Source organism: Tachyglossus aculeatus, chromosome X1 (genome assembly GCF_015852505.1).
Source record: "Tachyglossus aculeatus isolate mTacAcu1 chromosome X1, mTacAcu1.pri, whole genome shotgun sequence".
NCBI lineage: Eukaryota > Metazoa > Chordata > Mammalia > Monotremata > Tachyglossidae > Tachyglossus > Tachyglossus aculeatus.
Genome location: NC_052101.1, coordinates 59,728,206 through 59,749,135, shown reverse-complemented (window position 1 = coordinate 59,749,135; position 20,930 = coordinate 59,728,206). Strand labels below are relative to the sequence as shown.

General features: G+C 46.8%; 1 protein-coding gene across 1 annotated transcript; it reads left to right on the top strand.

The window, feature by feature from the left end:
- Positions 1-1,453: 1,453 nt before the first annotated feature.
- EFCAB12 (EF-hand calcium binding domain 12) lies at positions 1,454-20,822 on the top strand. The gene is made up of 9 exons (XM_038739964.1): positions 1,454-1,557; positions 7,609-8,078; positions 8,560-8,742; positions 12,150-12,309; positions 12,804-12,976; positions 15,369-15,582; positions 16,580-16,736; positions 17,921-17,968; positions 20,411-20,822. Exons 1-9 carry the CDS (start codon positions 1,536-1,538, stop codon positions 20,664-20,666), a joined length of 1,683 nt encoding a protein of 560 aa, XP_038595892.1. The 5' UTR covers positions 1,454-1,535; the 3' UTR covers positions 20,667-20,822.
- The last annotated feature ends 108 nt before the right edge of the window (positions 20,823-20,930 follow it).

Here is a 20,930-nt window from a genome sequence, read left to right as displayed (position 1 = left end):
GGTGGGTTCACTAGCTTCTGTTGGGTTCTGTCAGGTGGAGGCTTGAGTATTTTTGGTGAAAATCAAGGCTTTTTGCACCCTATCATAGGCAGCTGGGTAATAGCAGAGAAGCGGCGTGGCTCAGTGGAAAGAGCATGGGCTTGGGAGTCTGAGGTTAGGTTGTGGGTTCTAATCCCGCCTCTGCAACTTGTCATCTGTGTGACTTTGAGCAAATCACTTCACTTCTTTGTGCCTCAGTGACCTCATCTGGAAAAGGGGGATGAAGACTGTGAGCCCCACGTGGGACAACCTGATTACTTTGTATCTATCCTGGCATTTAGAACAGTGCTTGCCACATAGTAAGCGATTAACAAATACATCATCATTAGTAGCACTGAGAAGGGCACAAGCCTAAAAGTCAGGGGACCTTGGAGTCCAATCCTGGCTTTACCACTTTTTGTTTTAAATGGCATTTGTTAAGTGCTTACTATGTGCCAAGCACTGTTCTAAATGTTGGAGTAGACACAAGCTAATCAGTTTGCACCCAGTCCCTGTCCCACATGGGGCTCACAGTCTTAATGCCCATTTTACAGGTGAGGTACCTGAGGCACAGAGAAGTGAAGTGACTTTCCCAGAGTCACACAGCACAGCAGATGAGTGGCGGCAGTGGAATTAGAACCCAGGTCCTTTTGACTCCCAAGCCCGTGTTCCATCCACGAGGTCACACTGCTTCTCTAAGCACTGGGGTAGATACAAGTTAATCAGGGTAGTCCCTGGCCGACGTGGGCTCACGGTCCAAATAGGAGCGAGAACAAGTATTGAATCTGCATTTTGCAGGTGAGGAAACTGAGGCACAGAGAAATTAAGTGACTTGCCCAAGGCCGTACAGCAGACAAGTGGTAGAGCTGGGATTAGAACCTGGGTTCTCTGACTCTCGAGCCCGTGCTCTTTTCCCGGGGTCACGGCACTCGCCTGGTGTGCGACCTTGGCCAAGTCACTCACCTTTCTCTTTGCCTCAGTTTCTCCACCTGTAAAATGGGGATTCGTTGCCCGTTCTCCCCCTTGGACCGTGAGCACCACGTGGGTTGTCTCATCCACCCCAGCGCTTAGTGCAGTGCTTGGCGCGTAGTCGGCATTTATTAAAGACTCCAATGAATAATAATAATGATGGCATTTGTTGTCTCCATAGCTCTCCGCCTGCGATGCCTTTTCAGCCACACCTCGTTTGCCCCCCAACCCAAGTAAAGCAGGCTCCAGCCCAAGCTGCGCTTTCTCCTGTCCTTCCTTCCTTCCTTCCTTTCTTTCCCCAACGTCTCTAGCTCTGGTTAGACCGCGAAGGTAACCGCCGTAGTGGGCGCGGTTCATTCCCGGCAGCATTGTGAGCAGCGGAAGGACCCGTCGTCATGGTAACCAAGTAAGAAGCCCTCAACACCTCGCCCGAGAGCAAGCGGTAATTTAAGATATGTCCCACGACCCCCTTCTCTTCCTCCTCCTCCTTCCCGATGCCGAATTATACAAACCGTTGGCACCCTGAGTTCGGCTGACCATTCCACTCAATGGAGCAGTTCCCAACGCCAGGTAAAGGGATCTGGGAAGGGAGATGAATCCCCTTACTCGTTAATCCCATAGCAACTCCGCCCAAATCCCGCAACGACTCGGACTGATCGGTTCAAGGGCATTTCCTGAGCGAGCACTGTACGCAGAGTACTGTGCTTGAGCGCTTAGGAGAGTGCAGTAGAGAAAGTAGATCCATCCCGGCCCTCCAGGAGAGTTTCTGAGATCCAATCTGTTCCAGAAACCAAGACTCCATCAGTGGATCGATCGGTGGTATTTACTGAGCGCTCACTGTGCGCAGAGCGCTGCACTACGTGCTTGGGAGAGTACATGCAACAGAGTTGGTGGGCAGGGTCCTGGCCCCCAAGGAGTTTACAGTCTGAAGGGGCTGCCGGGCGGGGTTGGGGCGGGCGGGGGGGAGACAGGCGTTAATATAAATAAATAAATTACTGGATGTGTATGTAAATGCTTGACTGCGAGCCCGTTGTTGGGTAGGGATTGTCTCTGTTGCTGAATTGTACTTTCCAAGCGCTTAGTACAGTGCTCTGCACCCAGTAATTGCTCAATAAGTACTAAGCGCTTGGAAGAGTACAGTACAACAATAAGCAGACACATTCCGTGCCCACAATGAGCTTACAGTCGGGGGTGGGGGGGAGACAGACATTAATATAAATAAATAAATTACAGCTATGTGCATAAGTGCTGTGGGGCTGGGAGGGGGGAAATAAAAGGAGGAAGCCAAAGTGACACAGACGAGTGGGAGAAGAGGAAAGGTTCAGGGGCTTAGTATGGGAAGGCTTCTTGGAGGAGATGGGCCTTCGATAAGGCTTTGAAGTGGGGAGAGAGTCATTGTCTGACAGATTTGTGGAGGGAGGGCACTCCAGGCCAGAGGCAGGATGTGGGTGAGGGGTCGCAGTGAGATAGGCGAGATCAAGGCACATCGAGAAGGTTAGCACTAGAGGAGCAAGGTGTGCGGCCTGGGTTGTAGTAGGAGACTAGCCAGGTGAGGTGGGAGGGGGTGAATCTGACTGTGATCATAATTTAAAACTTGCATAGCTCCAAATGTTAAAATATACTGAATTATCCTTCCAAAAATGTGAAGTATGCATATTTAAACTAATATAAAATGATGAAAGATGAATTCACCAGGTAATTTTTCACATCTCACACTACCAGATGATCAGTGGCATGTATTTTCATGGGCAAAATTATTGCTTGGTGTGTGTGGTAGATCACAGAAATGAGGATTATGGTACCAAGAGATTGTTATGGGATGCCATGGGTATTTTTGAGTGAGTTAACACTGTTGCAAAACCGTTTCCATTGAGTATCCAAGGAACAAAGGCAGGAACGGTATATGGTATCACAAGACCATTGAGATGCTTGTATGATCTCAATGGGTATTTTTGAGTGAGTTAACACTATTGCAAAACCGTTTCCATTGAGTATCCAAGGAACAAAGGCAGGAACGGTATATGGTATCACAAGACCATTGAGATGCTTGTATGATCAGAGTATTTTTCATTAGAAATGTAACTCCAGATTGTGGGAATTTACAGAAGTTTCATTTTTGTGCTGTCAGCAGGCCAAAAATTACTGAGAAAAGTATTGAGAAGCAGCGTGGCTCAGTGGAAAGAGCACGGGTTTTGGAGTCAGGGGTCATGGGTTCAAATCCTGGCTCCTCCAATTGTCAGCTGTGTGACTTTGGGCAAGTCATTTCACTTCTCTGTGCCTCAGTTAACTCATCTGTAAAATGAGGATTAAAACTGTGAGCCCCGTGTGGGACAACCTGATCACCTTGTAACCCCCTCAGTGCTGAGAACAGTGCTTGGCACATAGTAAGCGCTTAATAAATACCATCAGTATTAGTATTAATGATTTGTATTAGTCCCATAACTTCTTACAATAATGACTAGGTACTCTGCTAAATAACTACAGTTTAGGTCACTAAGAAATCCCACAAAAATAGGTGAATTGAACAAGCTATTAAAATAATCAGAAAAAAAGATTATACTAAATTACAGCAGGATTTTGTTATAAGAATATTTTAAAAAGCTCCTCTTAACCAGTTGAATCAAAAATAGTAATGCCCACGACTAAACAATTTCGTCATTTACCTCCCACTTATTTTCCCTGAAACCCCTTCTAGATTACTTCGTGAAATGTTTCTCAATCATTCATTATTCAATCGTATTTATTGAGCACTTATTGTGTGCAAAGCACTGTGCCAAGTGCTTGGGAGAGTACAACAACAAACAGACACATTCCTGCCCCCAAGGGGAGCTATGATAACAAAACAAAGGACAACTTTTTTTGTGCACACAGCGGGGCTGGGATAATGGGTCCCTCATTGGCCTTACCATTCACACAGGTACTCATAGATGATTTTCACTGTCAGTGGCATCTTCTTTGAGTATGAATAATAACAAAAATAATTGTGGTATTTGTAAAGTGCTTACTGTGTGCCAAGCACTGTGCTAAGCGCTGGGGTAGATCAGACACAGTCTCTTTTCCACCTAGGTCTCATGGTCTAAGAGGAAGAGAGAACAGGTCCTTTGTCCTCATTTTACAGATGGGGAAAGTGAGGCACAGAGAAGTTAAGTGACTTGCTCTAGGTCACAAAGCAGGCAAGTGGTGGAGCCGAGATCAGAACCCGGTCTCTTGACACCCAGACTCCATTAGTTCAGAAGGAGAGAGAGAGAGAGAGAGAGAGAGAGAGAGAGAGAGAGAGAGAGAGAGAGAGAGAGAGAGAGAGAGAGAGAGAGAGAGAGAATGAATGCCTACAATAAATACGAATAGGAAGAGATTGCCTCTGGTTAACCAAAATAAAAGGAAAAGGGTGCACATAACCAATACTTTTCAACCAAGATATGTTTATAGCAAACCAAACCACAAGCATTTTCTGTTCAATTTCTTTCTTTTTCTCATTTATTAAACTCCAACTGCATTGAACATAATGGAAAATAAAATGAAAGGAGACAAAGGGATCATGATGCAAATAAGAAGGCAATAATAATAACAACAATGATAATGATTATGGCATCTGTTAAGCACATCCTATGTGCCAAGTACTGTACTAAGCACTGGGGAGATACACTAAAATCAGGTTGCATACGTTCCCTCTCCCACATAGGGCTCACAATCTACGTAAGAGATCATAAAATCAAGGAGCCGAGAAAAATAACATAATTTCAACATCATTCGACTACATCTACATTACCAAGGAACGCACTGGAGAATGTGCCAATAGAGATGAGGGAGGACAATCCTAGTGTGGGCATTTTTTTTTTGCCACTGCCCAAATACCACAGGTAGTGATTTGGAAACAGATCCACCGAATGCTTGGGTATACACTGTAAAAGGAAATCTTGTGGGACTAGTATCAGCCAGTACAGTACAGTCCTAGACTGTACGTTTTAGCAATGATTGATATGATGGTATCCGCTCTGATATTTTTGCTATTGCCAGGGAAAGAGCAAGGGGCAGGCCAGTGTGTGCTACTGGAGAGGGGTTCTGATTTGTAAAAAGGAAAATACAATAATAATTCATTACGGCATTTATTAAGCACTTCTAAGCTCGGTTATGAGACCAGACACATTTTACAGATGAGAAATATACACATATGTGCTGTGAGGCTGGGAGGGAAGATGAATGAAGAGAAGGTGAATAAAAGGAGCAAGTCAGGGCGACGCTGAAGGGAGTGGGAGAAGAGGAGGAAGGGCTTAGTCAGGGAAGGCTTCTTGGAGGAGATGTGCCTTCATTAAGGCTTCAAAGCGAGGGAGAGTAACTGTCTGTCGGATTTGAGGAGGAAGGGCTTTCAAGGCCTGAGGCAGGATGTGGGCGAGGGGTCAGCAGCGAGATAGGCGAGATTGAGGGACAGTGAGAAGGTTAGCATTAGAGGAGCGAAGTGTGCGGGCTGGGTTGTAGTAGGAGAGAAGCGAGGTGAGGTAGGAAGGGGCAAGGTGATAGAATGCTTTAAAGCCAGTGGTGAGGAGTTTTTGTTTGATATAGAGGTGGATGATCAACCACTGGAGTTTTTTGAAGAGTGGGGAGGAATGTCCTGAATGTTTTTGAAGAAAAATGATCCGGGCAGCAGAGTGGAGTATGGATTGGTGTGGGGAGAGACAGGAGGCAGGGAGGTCAGCAAGGAGGCTGATACAGAAATCAAGGTGGAAGAGGATAAGTGCTTGTATTAATGTGGTAGCAGTTTGGAGAAGAAAGGGCAGATTTTAGTGATGTTACTCTCCCATGGGCTTAGTATAGTGCTCTGCACATAGTAAACGTTTAATAAATACAGTTGACTGACTGACTGACTCTTCTCACAAGGTTTCACACCTCTTATTCAATCATATCTATTGAGAGCTTACTGCATGCAGAGCACTGTACTAAGTGCTTGGGAGAGTACAATACAACAGTAGACACATTCCCTGCCCACAAGGAGCTTGCGGTCTAGATGTGGGGGAGGCAGACATCTCACTGAACTTGATTGTATTCTCCTAGCCCAGGCCAGATCCCAATCAAACAAGTTCCTGGCCACAGTTCCAGTTTCTGAAGGAATGACTTTGGGTTTTGAAGGCTTTCACCCTTCATTTCCACAGCTAACAAAGCCCCATCCATTAAATGCATTACTGATCCGTTTATTGCATACTTTCCCTCCTACTTAATTGTGGTTTTTGTTAATCGCTTAATATGTGCCAGGCATTGTACTAAGAGCTGGGGAGGATACAAAATCCCTGTTCCACAAGGGGCTCAAGGTCTCAATCCCCATTTTACAGATGAGGTAACTGAGGCACAGAGAAGTGAAGCAACTTGTCCAAGGCCAAACAGCAGACAAGCACAAAGCAGACAAGTGGTGGAGCCAGGATTAGAATCCATGACCTTCTGACTCCCAGGCTCATGCTCTATCCACTACACCACACTGTTTCCCTTGGACTGTGAACCCCATTGTGGGACAGGGACTGTGTATCTACCCCAGAGCTTAGTACAGTCCTTGGCACATAGTAAGTGCTTAACAAGAACTATTATTATTATTTTGAGCTTCTTTTACTGAAAAAAATAAAAGGAACGGAAATACTTATTGAAAAAGAATGCATGCAATTATCTTTTCTAGCCAGCCTCCAAGGTTCTACATTGTTTACCAGTCACATTCCTTTATTACAACACAGTTCTCATCTGCTAAAGGCAGATAGGTATACAGCACACCCTGTTCTGCCATAATACGTGTTTTCAATCCGCACTTGAGCTGGAATGTGATCAGGGCATTAGGGAACGTTCTTATGACAAATAAATGCAAGCCTGTATTTTGTCGCTGTGCTGGGCGATTGAAGAAACTGCTGCAGTGTCTTAAGGGGGTGAGTAACTGCAGCCCGAGTTTTCCTTAAATATGAGGTTTTTTCAAAAATGCAATTCTCAAGATAGAGGAGAATTGGGTGTATTTGCTTCATCAAGCACAGTTTACCATCCACCATCTGATCCACTGCCAGGCCCGTGCATCTTAATTCACCCATCTAAGCTCTTCTTCATTTGTATCCAGTACACTCCAGGATAAGTCTGGGAAAATGGAGGCTACCCAAGGCCTTTGATTCAGTTTAACGCTACTTTACACAGCTCAATTTTGGATGAACAGTACTACAAGTGTCTGCTAGCACCCCATTAAAGTCATAGGCCACTAAGCGAGGCTGTTTCTAGATGGGCCTTAATGCAAAATTTATTTCCCGTTTGTGTTGACTTGAAGATTATCATTCATTTGACCTCTCAGAGGTCAAGCTACATACACCAAATTATTTTTCTTCTTGCCAGATCCCATCCCTGATTTAAAGGAAACAGGATGCCCTTCCCTCCTTTCTCTTAGGCCTCCAAATCTGGGAAAGGGAAAGACATTGGGAAGAAAAATAAAATGATGGGCACTGTAGTTTGTCACCTTAGAAAGCCCTCTCTGAAAGACAAGGTACACGTCTTCTCTCTTTAAATTCTGTACTGTGCCTAACGCATAAGGGAGTTCATTCATTCTCTCATGTTCTGGAGGTACAGTAATTTTGGTTGTAACATTTTAACCCAACGCTGTCTTCCCCAAAGGCCCTCCTGCCCTGAGCTCTGATGACTCGTGTGAAGATGTTCAGGCCCAACCCCCTCAGTTTAACCCAGAGTTGGTCATCAGACATTGCTTCAAGCAGTTCAAGCACAAAAGTTGCAGTCCAACCCCTGAGGAAGAGAGTGACCAGAGGCTCTCCAGACGCCGCATCGTAGTTGCACCTACCATGGCGAAGATCTCTGGGGACTTCAACCTGGAGTTGGACAACTGGCTGGTGCTCCCTGAACTCAAGAGTTACTCTCCTCATTCCCAGAAAACCGTGGAAAGAAAGAGGGAGGACGATTTGCACAACTGGCTCTCCCAAAGGCAGAAGATCCAGGAAGAACTTGATTTTTCTGTGGATTTAGAGAGGTGGGTGAGCACAAAGCCAACTTCCACTCAGTTGGAGGCAAAAGTGGTGAAGAAGATTCAATGCTGCAGAGAGGCCGAGCAGGCAGCGGCCATGGCTGCCCAAGTAAGTACCCAGGGTGGCTACCATTCCTTTGGGTGGCTGGGCCCCAAGGCTGATGGCCAACCATTCGCTGTGGACTCATATTAATTGTGCAAGTTTTTTCATGATGTCACCCTCCAAGCCTCCCTAGGATAGGCCCGTTCGGGGGAAGCGGCACTCCAGAGAACTGCTGCAGAGCACTGGGAGGCACTGGTGGGAAGGTGGGACAAGTGCTTTGTCTGAAGCACCAGTGGATCAGTCCAGGGAGGAGGGAACTTCCTCTTTAGAACTCTGGACCAAGAAAAGCCCCCAGGCCAAGTTAGTTGCCCGGACCCTACCCAACCCTAAGCCAGCCCTGACCACCCACTATCCCCTACTGAGTTGTTTTCTAACTGCTTCCATCTCAAGGCCGCTTGTCCCATGTGATCTCCCATGGTTCTTGTTCCAGGAAACCTAGTTCTCAATGCATCCTTTTCCGGTCTCTCTCTCTCTCTGTCTCTCTCAGCTGAAGAAACTCCCACGCAAACGCAGGATTATTCCCAAGCTGAAAATACCAGAACCTGCAGTTCTTTCTCAGCTTCATGCTTACTTATACAAGCACAACACCAAGCTGGCTGATGTATTCACCAAGGGGGGATGGGACAAAAAGAATATCTCCAGGACAGAATTTATCACAGAAATGAAGAAGGTAGGTAGAGTTGTGGAGGGCGGGAGCTGTGAATCCCAAATTGGTTCCTAGGGCTCTGAAATAAGGAATAACGGACAAGCTAACTTCAGTGGCACTGAAGTCAAGACCCCATGGCAATGACGAAGGCACATCTCCTCCAGGAGGCCTTCCCTGACTGAGCCCTCCTTTCCTCTTCTCCCACCCCCTTCTACTTCGCCCTGACTTGCTCCATTTATTCATCTCCCCTCCCAGCCCTACAGCACATATGTACATATCTGTAATTTATTTATTTCTATTAATGTCTGTCTCCCCCTCTAGACTGTAAGCTCACTGTGGGCAGGGATTGTTTCTGTTTATTGTTACATTACAGTCTCCCAAGCGCTTAGTACAGTGTTCTGCACACAATAAGTGTTCAATAAATACAAATGATTGAATGAATGAATGAACAACAGGAACTCACCATTTCCCTGTTCCACTTTAGAAGAGTTTTGTTTTTGTTTTTCTGGCCTGCTTGGAACCTACAGTCTAGGACAGATACCACTGACCTGGACACCCATACATAGAGAACATTGAATTCATTCATTCATTCAATCGTATAATAATAATAATAATTTTGGTATTTGTTAAGCTCTTACTATGTGTCAAGCACTGTTCTAAGCGCTGGGGAAGATACAAGGTAATCAGGTTGTCCCATGGGGGGCTCACAGTCTTCATCCCCATTTTACAGATGAGGGAACTGAGGCCCAGAGAAGTTAAGTGACTTGCCCAAAGTCACACAGCAGACAATAATAATAATGATGGCATTTGTTAAGCACTTAACTATGTGTGAAGCACTGTTCTAAGCACTGGGGGGGATACAAGGTGATCAGGTTGTCCCATGGGGGGCTCACAGTCTTCATCCCCATTTTACAGATGAGGGAACTGAGGCCCAGAGAAGTGAAATGACTTGCCCAAGGTCACACAGCAGACATGTGGCGGAGCCGGAATTAGAACCCATGACCTTTGACTCTCCAGCCCAGGCTTTTTCCACTGAGCCACGTTGCTTCCTAGCGTGGAGGATTGGAGACAAGTGGAGGAGTCGGGATTTAAACCCATGACCCCTGACTCCCAAGCCCATGCTCTTGCCACTGAGCCATGCTTCTTTTATTGAGCACTTACAGAGTGCAGAGAATGTACTAAGCGCTTGGGAGCGTACAGTGTAACAGTAACCAGACACATTCCCTGCCCACAACGAGCTTACCATCGAGAGGGGGAGACAGACATTAATATACATAAATAAATTACATAATTGTACATAAATGTACATAAGTGGGGTTGGTGGCGGGGGTGAATAGAGGGAGCAAGTCAGGGGGACGCAGAAGGGAGTGGGAGAAGATAAAGGAGGGCTTAGGTAAGGCCTCTTGGAGGAGATGTCCCTTCAGGGAGGCTTCAAAGTGGCGGGGAGACTAATTGTTTTTCAGATTTTATAAGTATTGAGAAAGAATGAGAGGAAAGGAGGGAAGGAGGGAAAGAAAGAGAGAAAGCACGTTCTGTAAAAGCCAAGGAGTCAGGGCACTTGGTGAGCTGGTGAATCATGGGGTTGACTTGTGAGTTGCACGTTTAGACATGGTGGAGTCAGAGGAGGCTTCCTGAAGAAGGGGAGACTTCCCCCAATTCCTTAAGCCTTTCCTCCAATGTGATCACTGGGATTACAAGCCTTGGCAGGCTTTAGGGACAGCGGGACACATGCCCTGGGTCGAAACTGTAAACACTACTCTTTTTGAGGTTGCTTCCCTAATGGGCCCAGCTGAATTTCAGCTAGGTCTGGCCATCAAGTTCTGGGGTTCAGTAAAACCCCATGTTTTGGGGCCTGTGCAAGGTGCCAATATAATTCCCCTGCCACTTTCTTCTGTACCTGAACCACTGGTCAGTGACAACAAAAATGACCTAAGAAAAGAGGAGGCAAAAGTGGGCTTCTGGTGAGAGAGTAGTAATAGTATGTGCAGACCACTGTACTGAGCATTAGAAAGGATTATAGAGGGAAAAGTACCTAAGAATATAAGGTGGGAGACAGAAAGAATTAGAGCTTTTGCATCTAAGGCTATAATAATAATAATACTAATTATGGTATTTGTTAAGCACTTATTATGTGCCAAGCACTGTTCTAAGCACTGGGATAGATACAAGGTAATCAGGTTGTCCCACGTGGGGCTCACAGTCTTAATCCCCATTTTACAGATGAGGTAACAGACACAGAGAAGTGAAGTGGCTTGCCCAAGGTCACACAGCAGACAAGTGGCAGAGGCGGGATTAGAACCCATGTCCTCTGACTCCCAAGCCTGTACTCTTTCCACCAAGCCACGTTGCTTCTAATGAGACTGAATTTCAGCCAAGGCTGTCTCTTTAATGATCCCACAAACTCCAAGGCCTCAAACTCCCTTTGATCCCCTTGATGTTTCTGTGTTACATTCCAATAGTCAACAACATTTATTCATTCATTCAGTCGTATTTATTGAGCACTTACTGTGTGCAGAGCACTGTACTAAGCGCTTGGGAAGTACAAGTCGGCAACGTAAAGAGACAGTCCCTACCCAACAACGGGCATTTATGAAGTACTTACCACGTGCTGGGAATATTAATGATAATAATAATAATGGTACTTGATAAGCACGCTTACTATGTCCCAAGCATTGTTCTAAGTACTAGGGTAGATACAAGTTAATCATGTTGGATACAGCCCCTGTCCCACATGGGGCTCACATTCTTAATCCCCATTTTACAGATGAGGTAACTAAGATTACTTGGATGTTAATTTCAGACACTGTCCCTGACCCGCAAGGGGCTCATAGCCTAAGGCATGGGGGGGGGGGGGGGGCTGTTCCTAATGAGCAGAGAACGTGCCTGCTAATTCTGTTGTATCTCAACTGCTTAGTACAGTGCTCTGCACATAGTAAGCACTCAGTAAATACCATTGATTGAAGGGGGAGAGGACAGACGCACAGGAAAAGATCAGTAATGAAAATGAGCCAGGACAGCGAAAAACAAATTATTAGTAATAATAATAATGATAATAATGATGATGATGATGATGGCATTTGTTTAAGTGCTTATTATGTGGCAAGCACTGTTCTAAATTTAAAAAGAAACCACCGAACAGTTAAAATTGCAAAGGTTGAGACCTTTCAGTCCTTCTTCACCTCATCAATCTGGGCAAGTGGTGTTGTGTGAAAAATGGCCCCAACTTTTCCCAGCGTTCTAAAGGTTGGGAAGGGACGTGGATTTTCCCCAAAGAGGGAAGTTGGAAGGGTTTGCCTGGACTGTCACATAGTAAGCACTTAATGAATACCATAATTATTTTTATTATTATTGGGGGTTGAGGGGGCGGCGAGGGGGGCATTTCACAAATACACTTCTGGGGCTGAGATCCAGCACTTCTGTTCCATTGTCAGGTCCGTGCCCCTCTGACTGACCAGGACCTGGAAGATCTGGTGATTTACCTGAGCTCCCTGAACCGGCAAATGGGGATCAGCAGTGTCGACATGGAGATATCGTTCAAAGACTGGCTCAGTTCCTTTAAGCTCTGCAGTGCTCTCCAGAACAACCGGATAAGTAAGTACCCAGGAATGGGATGCTGGGACCCCAGTTCCCAACCTGCAACTGAAATCCCCACAGAAAAGCTTCCCTAAATGAGCAGAGGTGAGCTGGACCTCTGGACTGTCAGTTCGTGGTGGGCAGGGAATGTGTCTGTTAATTTGATATTGCCCTCTCTCAAGCGGTTAGTACAGTGCTCTGCACACAGTAAATACGATTGAATGAATGGACCTGTTGCCCCAACGTAGGGGTGGACACTCTCCCCCAGAATGCTTGGATCGATGAAACTCGTAAACCCAGCTGGTTGACCTTGATGGAGACCTTGATTAAGGGGAGTGGGGGGGAGGAATTAGGTTCTTCTCCGGAAATGTGTCATTTGGGAAGGGATGTCTAATTGGATCCTGACATCATGCTAATAAGCTCCTGCTTTTATTTCTTACTTCTCTTCCTTTCTAGCGGACATGTCTCACCAGGGATACTGAAATGTGCTCTCTCTCCCCTCACACCCGCAGGCTACAGACCCGTTCCACTGGTCAAGAAAAAGCCACCTTCTAGCAGTGCATCTCCAAAGCTGATATACTTGGAAGTGCCTTCCTTCCCCATAGAAACCAAGCACATGCCTCTGACGTATGAGGACATGGAAGAGGTTGGGAAGCGGTACCGAGAGAGGAGGAGAAAAGCTAAGGTGCCCTTAACAAATGCCATCATCATTTTAGGAGTGTGAAACAGAATGGTTAAACGGCCTTCTCTCTTTCTCCTGCCTGCCTCTCTCTGTCCCCAGCCACAAATCTGCCTCTAAGCCGTACTTCCCACCAACTTCTTCCAGACTGCATTCTATCTCTCCTGCTCGAGCGTTTCCTGGATTGGAGAATTAGCATTTTCTTCAGTAGCATTTTCTCTTTCCCAGTGTTCCTTTCAGTGAGCACTTTGATGGCCTTATTAGCCTGGACCCACTCACCGGGAGGTTCAGACTCTTCAAAGGCCACAAAGCTTTCTCTGGTCCACTGGTATATTTCCTGCTTTTGAGAGTGGCTTCGAGACTCTCCACCAGCTCTCTCCTTACCCTTTTGCTCTCTTTTCCTGCTACGCCTCTGCTCGCACTCTTCACTCCTCCCAAGCTCTGCTTTTTGCTCTCGACACTCCTGTCTCTGACCCATTCCTCAAGCTGTTCCTCCTGCCAGGAACTCCTTCCATCTTCTCATCTGGAAGACCTCAGCCCTCCCCCACTTCACAGCCTGCCCTCAAACCCTCTTTCCACTGGAGGCATTCCCCAACTAATCCCCAACTATCCGAACAGCCACCCTGAGAATTAACGTGTGTTATCAATTTATTCCTTTCATTTCTTTAGTTATATTTTTCCTGTTCTTTGGCTGGTTCCAGCTCTTTCTCTGTTTTTCCCTTTTGTTGCCACTGTACAGTTTGTGTCTTCCTGTCGCAGCTTGCTTTTGTTGTACCCGTCCAAGCACCTAGTGTAGAGCTCTGCGTTCAGTAAATACTCGATGACTTCTGTTTAAATGAACGAATGAATGAGGTTTAGTGAGACAAAGTGAGGGAGCCATAAGAAATCCATGGCAGAGATGGAGAGGGAGAAGGTCTGGTACCCAGATCTCCACCTGGACCAACTGCTCTATCGGGAAATCAGACTACCTGTCTATGTTACCTAGCCTAAGCACTCGGTAAATAATAGTAAAAATAACAATAATAATAATGCCATTTGTTAAGTGCTTATTATGTGCCAGGCACTGTACTAAGCCCTGGGGTGGGTGCAAACAAATCAGATTGGACACAGTTCCTGTCCCACATGGGGCTCACAGTCTCAATCCCCATTTTAAGAAGCAGCGTGGCTTAGTGGAAAGAGCCCGGGCTTGGGAGTCAGAAGTCATGGATTCAGATCCTGACTCTGCCACTTGTCAGCTGTGTGACTTTGGGCAAGTCATTTCACTTCTCTGTCCCTCACCTGTAAAATGGGGATTAAGACTGTGAGCCCCACGTGGGACAACCTGTTAACCTTGTATCTCCCCCAGTGCTTAGAACAGTGCTCGGCACATAGTAAGCTCTTAACAAATACCATTATTATTATTATTATTTTACAGATGAGGTAAACTGAGGCCCAGAGGAGATGACTTGCCCAAGGTCACACAGCAGACAAGTGGCAGAGCTGTGATCTGAATCCACAACCTTCTGAATCCCAAGCCCATGCCCTATCCACTATGCCATGCTTGGGGGGGGGGGGGCGGGTGTGTGTGTGTGTGTGTGCGTGCGCGTGCGCACGCGCTTGCGCACATGTTTGGGTAAGGGCATAAAAATAATAATGGTATATTTTAAGCACCTACTATGGGCCAAACACTGTACTTACTAAGCACTAGGGTAGATAGAAGATAATCAGGTTGAACACAGTCCCCATCTCACATGGGGCTCACAGTCTGATTAGGAGGGAGTAGGATCTAATTGCCATTTTACAGATGAAGAAACTGAGACACAGAGAGGCAAAGCGACTTGCCCAAGGTCACATAGCAAATGAGTGGCAGGGCTAGGATCAGAACCCAGGTCCTCTGACTCCCAGGCCCATGCTTGTTCTGCCAGCTTCCGTGGCTGAGAAGGTCTATGCTGCTAGCTTCCACTCCTTGTTTTTGAGACAGAAGCTAGGGTCAGAAACAGCTTGTAAGGTTCCACTTTCCCTCATACCCAAAGCAAGTAACAAAAGGCCAACGGCCATAGTGAGCATTATTATGTCTTTTGCTAACTGGTCAGTATGGACTGGCTAAACTGGAGAAAAATTCAGGACCACAGAAGTTTAATGAGCTAATAATAATAATAATTGTGGTATTTGTTAAGCACTTACTGTGTGCCAAGCATTGTACTAAGCTCTGGGGTAGATACAAGATAACCAGTTTGGACATTGTCTCTGTCCCACATGGGGTTCAAAGTCTAAGTAGGAAGGAGAATCCCCATTTTGCCTATGAGGGAACCGAGGCACTGAGAAGTTAAGTGACTTGCTCAAGGTCACACAGAGCTAATAATCACTTCTGTCTAGGGGGGAATCTAGGGTTGGTTTCCTTGTTCTTTCTCTTTCACAGAAAAAGGTCAATCCCCTACTGTATGCTGAAAGATGCCGCCTGGTGCGTAGCGGGATCAAGATCTTTGATGACAATTGCATCTTGTCCACGCTCAGGGAAGAGATGGGGGAGTGGACAAACATCTATCGGCAGAAGTGCTTCATGATCTACCTGCAAAGCGTGAAGCTCTGCCAGAAATATAGCATCTCACTGACAGAGAAGGTCTTAAGTAAAGGTAAGGTGCTACCAAAAATCAGTTGGGAGGAAGCAGGCTTCTTTCTAATCTAGTTAATCATGTGATTCCAGAGAACCATATGATTCTGCTAGATTGTAAATTCCTTGAGTATGCCTTTTACCTCTTTGGTAATAATAATAAGAATACTGGTATTTGTTAAGTGCTTATTATGTGCCAGGCACTGTACTAAGCGCTGGGGTGGGTACAAGCATATTGGTTTGGACACAGTCCCTGGTCCCACATGGGGCTCACAGTCTTAATCCCCATTTTCTAGATGAGGTAACCTAGGCACAGAAAAGTTAAGTGATTTGCCCAAGATCACACAGCAGACATGTGGCAGAGCCGGGATTAGAACTCACATCCTCTAACTCCCAAGCCCGTGCTCTTTCAACTAGGCCATGCTGCTTCCCCCGCCTAGGTACTCTCCAAAGTGCTCAGTGCAGGGTTCTGCACACAGTAGGAATTCAGTAGATACTATTGACTAAGAAATGGGTTCAACAAAGGGATTTTTGACAAACTATATTCTCCTAGCCTCCTCCTCCTTCCTTAGTGAAGCAGTGTGGCCTTGTGGAAAGATCACAAGTCTGGTGGTCCACAGCGTCAAAGGCAGCTGAGAGATCAAGGCAGATTAGGATGGAGTAGGGGCTGTTGGATTTGTCAAGAAAAAGATCATTGGTGACCTCTGAGAGGACAGTTTGGGTGGAATGAAGGGGATGGAAGCCAAATTAGAGACACACACACAAAACACACATATGCACCCACACACACCCACATACACACATACTCCAGAACACAGAGATGGGAGGTTGGCTGATCTCTGACAGACTCGAAGCAGGTCTTGGGAGTGCCTTGTTTTATCCTTTGTTGCGGGATTCTGATCAACACACACGTACACACACACAGACACACACACAAAATCTTTAAACTCCAAAGAACCCAGATTTGGGGGTAGGGGAAGGGGCGCTGTGCTAATTGCCTGTGCTGACCTTGTTGACAGCTCTGCTTTACCCTGGAGACAAAATCATCCAGGAGAAAGGAATCATGCGCAAGATCCGACAGCCCTGGGAGTGTTTCAGTAATCTCTGGAAGGAAGAACAAAGCACAAGCTTGCGGAAGGAAGAAGACAGGAAAACCTCGGAGATCACGGATGAGACGTTCGTTTAGTTCCGCTTTCAATCCCGTATTTTCTCCACCTCACATTGCCAGTGGCTTCATTCCAGTCAGTCAGTTGTATTTATCGAGTGCTTACTGTGTGCGGAGCACTGTACTGAATGCTTGGGAGAGTACAATATAAAAATAAACAGACATTCCCAGCCCACAGAGAGCTTACGGTCTAGAGGGGGAGACAGGTATTAATATAAATAAGTAAATTACAGATATGTACAGGAGTGCTGTAGGGCTGGGAGGTGGGGATGACTAAAGCGAGCAAGTCAGGGCGATGCAGAAAGGAGTGGGGGAAGAGGAAAGGCACGCTTAGTCAGGGAAGGCTGTCGGATATGAGGAGGGAGGGCGTTCCACAGGCCAGAGGCAGGACGTGGGCGAGAGGTCGGAGGCAAGATCAAGGTACAGCAAGAAGGTTAGCATTAGCGGAGCAAAATGTGCAGGCTGGTTGTGGTAGGAGAATAGCGAGGTGAGGTAGGTGCAGGCAAGGTGACTGAGTGTTTTAAAGCCAATGGTAAAGAGTTTTTGTTTGATGCGGAGTTGGATGGGCAACCACTGGTGTTTCTTGAGGGGTGAGAAAACCTGGCCTGAATGTTTTCGTAGAAAAATGACCCGGGCAGCAGAGTGAAGCAGGGACTGGAGTGGGGAGAGACAGGAGGCAGGGAGGTCAGCAAGAAGGTTGATACAGTAATCAAGGTGGGAGAGGATAAGCAATTCTAGAGATCGGTAAGCAGCAGGATGGCTTCTCAACGGCCCTGGGGTTTGCTAACCCTAAAGTTTGGTTCGTCTCTGCTTTAGCTCCCCGGACCTGCTTGGCCTGCACGTCTCCCAACTGGAAAGATGGTGTGGCTTATGCCAGACTCTCATTTATTCCTGTACCCTCCTGACTCAGTGGCTCACTGCTCTCCATCCTGGCCAAACATAGGCCTGCTATTTCGGAGGCCATGGGCCCATGATGGTGGTCCTGGAGTGACCTTCCTATCACTAAATTCAGCATGCTTAAAGATCGGTCCTCAGAGCTCGGGAGGCTGGGTTGGGGTTGGAAACAGCTGCCCAACTAAGAGAAAGGATTGCTTCTATCTTCTGCTTGATGTAGCCCCCCCTCCTTCTTGTTAGCCAAGGCCCACATCTGGGTGTCTTCCCTCCCTCTTAACAAATGGTTTTTCTCTAATTCTAGGGAGAACTTCGACTGGATAAGCTTCAAAGAGTTTGATACTCTGATCAGGTCCGGAGGAGTTCCCTAAACCCTGTGGGGAATGGAGGTCAAGACCACGGGGGCCAGGGGCTTGGAGGAGGACTAGAATCCCCTCTTCAGCCTCCAGGCCTCTCCCCTCCCCTGAAGCTGCCGACCAGCTGGAAGTCCATTCACCTCTTCGTTCCTCATTCATTCAGTCGTTTTTATTGAGCCCTTTCTGTGTATAGAGCACTGTACTAAGAGCTTGGGAGAGTACAGTATAACAATAAACAGACCCATCCCCTGCCCACAATGACCTTAAGTCTCCTCAGAATAGGAGTGATCCCCTACTTGTGCCACTTGCCACTCTTCTGGTGGGGGGGAGCATCTTGCGGGTCCTTAGCATGCTGATTCAGGTGAGAGCTGAGGCAGGAAGATGGGGGAAAGCTCCGATAACCCACGTAGCTCTGTGTTTGCAGCAGCTCTGGTCAAAACTTTGGTGGGGAAGGGGTGGCAACTATTGGTGAAAAATCTTGTTTTTGATTATCTGTGGATTTCAGTTAACCCTTCTGCCCACCACTGACCACAGAGAATGGAGAGATAATTATAGTAATGATGATAATAATAACTGTGACTGTGAGCCCGCTATTGGGTAGGGACCGTCTCTATATGTTACCAACTTGTACTTCCCAAGTGCTTAGTACAGTGCTCTGCACACAGTAAGCACTCAATAAATACAGTTGAATGAATGAACTGTGGTATTTGTTAAGCGCTTACTATGTGCCAGGCACGGTACTAAGCGCTGCGGGGGATACAAGCAAATCAGGTTGGACCCAGTCCCTGTCCCACATGGGGCTCACAGACTTCATCCCCATTTCATAGATGAGGAGACTGAGGCCCAGAGAAGTGGAGCGATTTGCCCAGGGTCACAAAGCAGACAAGGGACAGAGCCAAGATCACTCATTCATTCAATTGTACTTATTGAGCACTTACCATGTGCAGAGTACTGTACTAAGCACTTGGGAGAAGACAATTCAACAATAAGCAGACATATTCCCTGCCCACAGCGAGGTTGCGGTCTAGAACCCAGGTCCTTCTGACTCCCAGGCAGGCGATAGCGAGTCCTGGGAATTCTGCCTCCACAAGGAGAAGCAGCGTGACCTAGTGGAGTGGATAGAGCATGAGCCTGGGAGTCAGAAGGACCTGGGTCCTAATCCCAACTCTGCCACTTGTCTGCCATGTGATCTTGGGCAAGTCACTTCACTTCTGGGCCTCAGTTACCTCATCCATAAAATCGGGATTCAGATCATGAGCTCCGTGTGGAACAGGGACTGTGTCCAACCTGATTAGCTTGTATCTACCCCAGTGCTTAGTATGGTGCCTGGCACATAGTAAGCGATTAACAAATACCATAAAAAAAAAACGAAAAAAGGAATTAGGAAGGAACTGCATGGGTCATGCCTGAGCCTTAGAGCATAATCCTGGCTTGGCCGCTTATCAGCTGTGTGACTTTGGACAAGTCACTTAACTTCCCCGTGCCTCAGTTACCTCATCTGTAAAATGGGGATTAAGACTATAAACCCCATGTGGGACAACCTGATGACCTTGTATCTACCCCAGCGCTTAGAACAGTGCTTCACATATAGTAAGCACTTAACCAATACCATCATCATTATTATTATTTGAGAGTTGAGGTTATTTGTCCTTTCCATCGTCATCACTGATTGAATACCTGCTGTACTGTAGAGCTACTGTTATAGGTGTTAGGGAAGTTGCAGAGAAACAGTTTGGATCCAGTCCCTGCTTTCAAGAGGCTTACATTCGATGGAGGGAGTCAAACAGAAAAAGCTCAGTCCTTTATTAATGACGAAGGAACACAAAATGGGTGCTACCGAGGGCTTTCTCAGTGGCCCTGGAAGCCCCTTCCTGGCCCCCATAGATCACTGGCGGTTTGGGTTTTTTTCCTTAGCAGCACCTGAAGTCATCCACCTGTCCTCCGCCTTGGTGGCCGACGAGGGGACCCCACCGCAGTGGTCAGTGTGAGGGGGTGGGGCCGTTAGCTCTCCCAAGTGTTCAGGAATTGGATCTGGGAAGAGCCTCACTGCCCTCCTCAGTCGAAGATGATAATGACAGTATTTGTTTAGCTCAACTTACTATGTGTCAAGCAACGTTCTAAGTGCTGGATCCAAGCTAATCAGGTGGGACACAGTCCCTGTCCCACGTGGGGTTCACAACAGGCCTTCCCGAACCTTCCTGTCTAATTGCCCTTCCAACTCTGGGGCCGATAAAAAAGCCCATGAGGTAGTGAGGGGAAAGCTAGCATCCCTGATTCTGCAGGATCTTTTTTATAGTACTGTCCTGGGCACTTCTGCGGCATTAGCTGCATCTCTGAAGAGAGCAGAACATCTAGTAAACGTGCCCAGGGCTGAGGTGATCTGTGAACGCTAAGCCGTACCGTATCAAACACACATCTTGTTTAACTGAATTGTGCAGGCAGTTGAAAGAGCGGCACTGCAGAGGAGCCGGTGCAACCCATCCCAACTTCTTCTGGCCTGGTCACCTCCTGGACAAGCTTCGGCTTTACCTCCCAGTGCAGGGGCGAGACCGGGAAAATCCCCTCTTCAGTTGGATCTGCCAGACTCCACCCGTCTATCCTGCCACCTACCACCCGAAAGACTGGTGGCCCATCAACTATCAAGGATACATGACCTACGGCAACTATAACCCCAAGAAGACTTATTTGCTTTAGAGAGAGCAGGGGTGGTAAAGCCCAACCTCGCCGTGCTTCAGCAAATATGACACCAAAACGTCGTGATTTTCCCTGGCTTGCAACCGAAGTCTCAAAACCTGGAGAATCGTGTCTTGGTCCGAAGAAACTTGTGAAATTGAACAATAAAATCGCAAAAAAGCCAGTCGGTCAGTCGATCGCATTTATTGAATGCTTTATTGCATGCAGAGCACTGGACTAAGTGGTTGGGAGAGTAGAGTAGAACAGACACATTCCCTGACCACA

Coding starts and splice junctions, on each gene's coding strand:
- EFCAB12 (XM_038739964.1), top strand. CDS start 1,536: ATGGAGCAGTTCCCAACGCCAG. Junction 12,310..12,803: donor TCTCCAGAACAACCGGATAA/GTAAGTACCCAG, acceptor TCACACCCGCAG/GCTACAGACCCGTTCCACTG. Junction 12,977..15,368: donor AGAGGAGGAGAAAAGCTAAG/GTGCCCTTAACA, acceptor TCTCTTTCACAG/AAAAAGGTCAATCCCCTACT.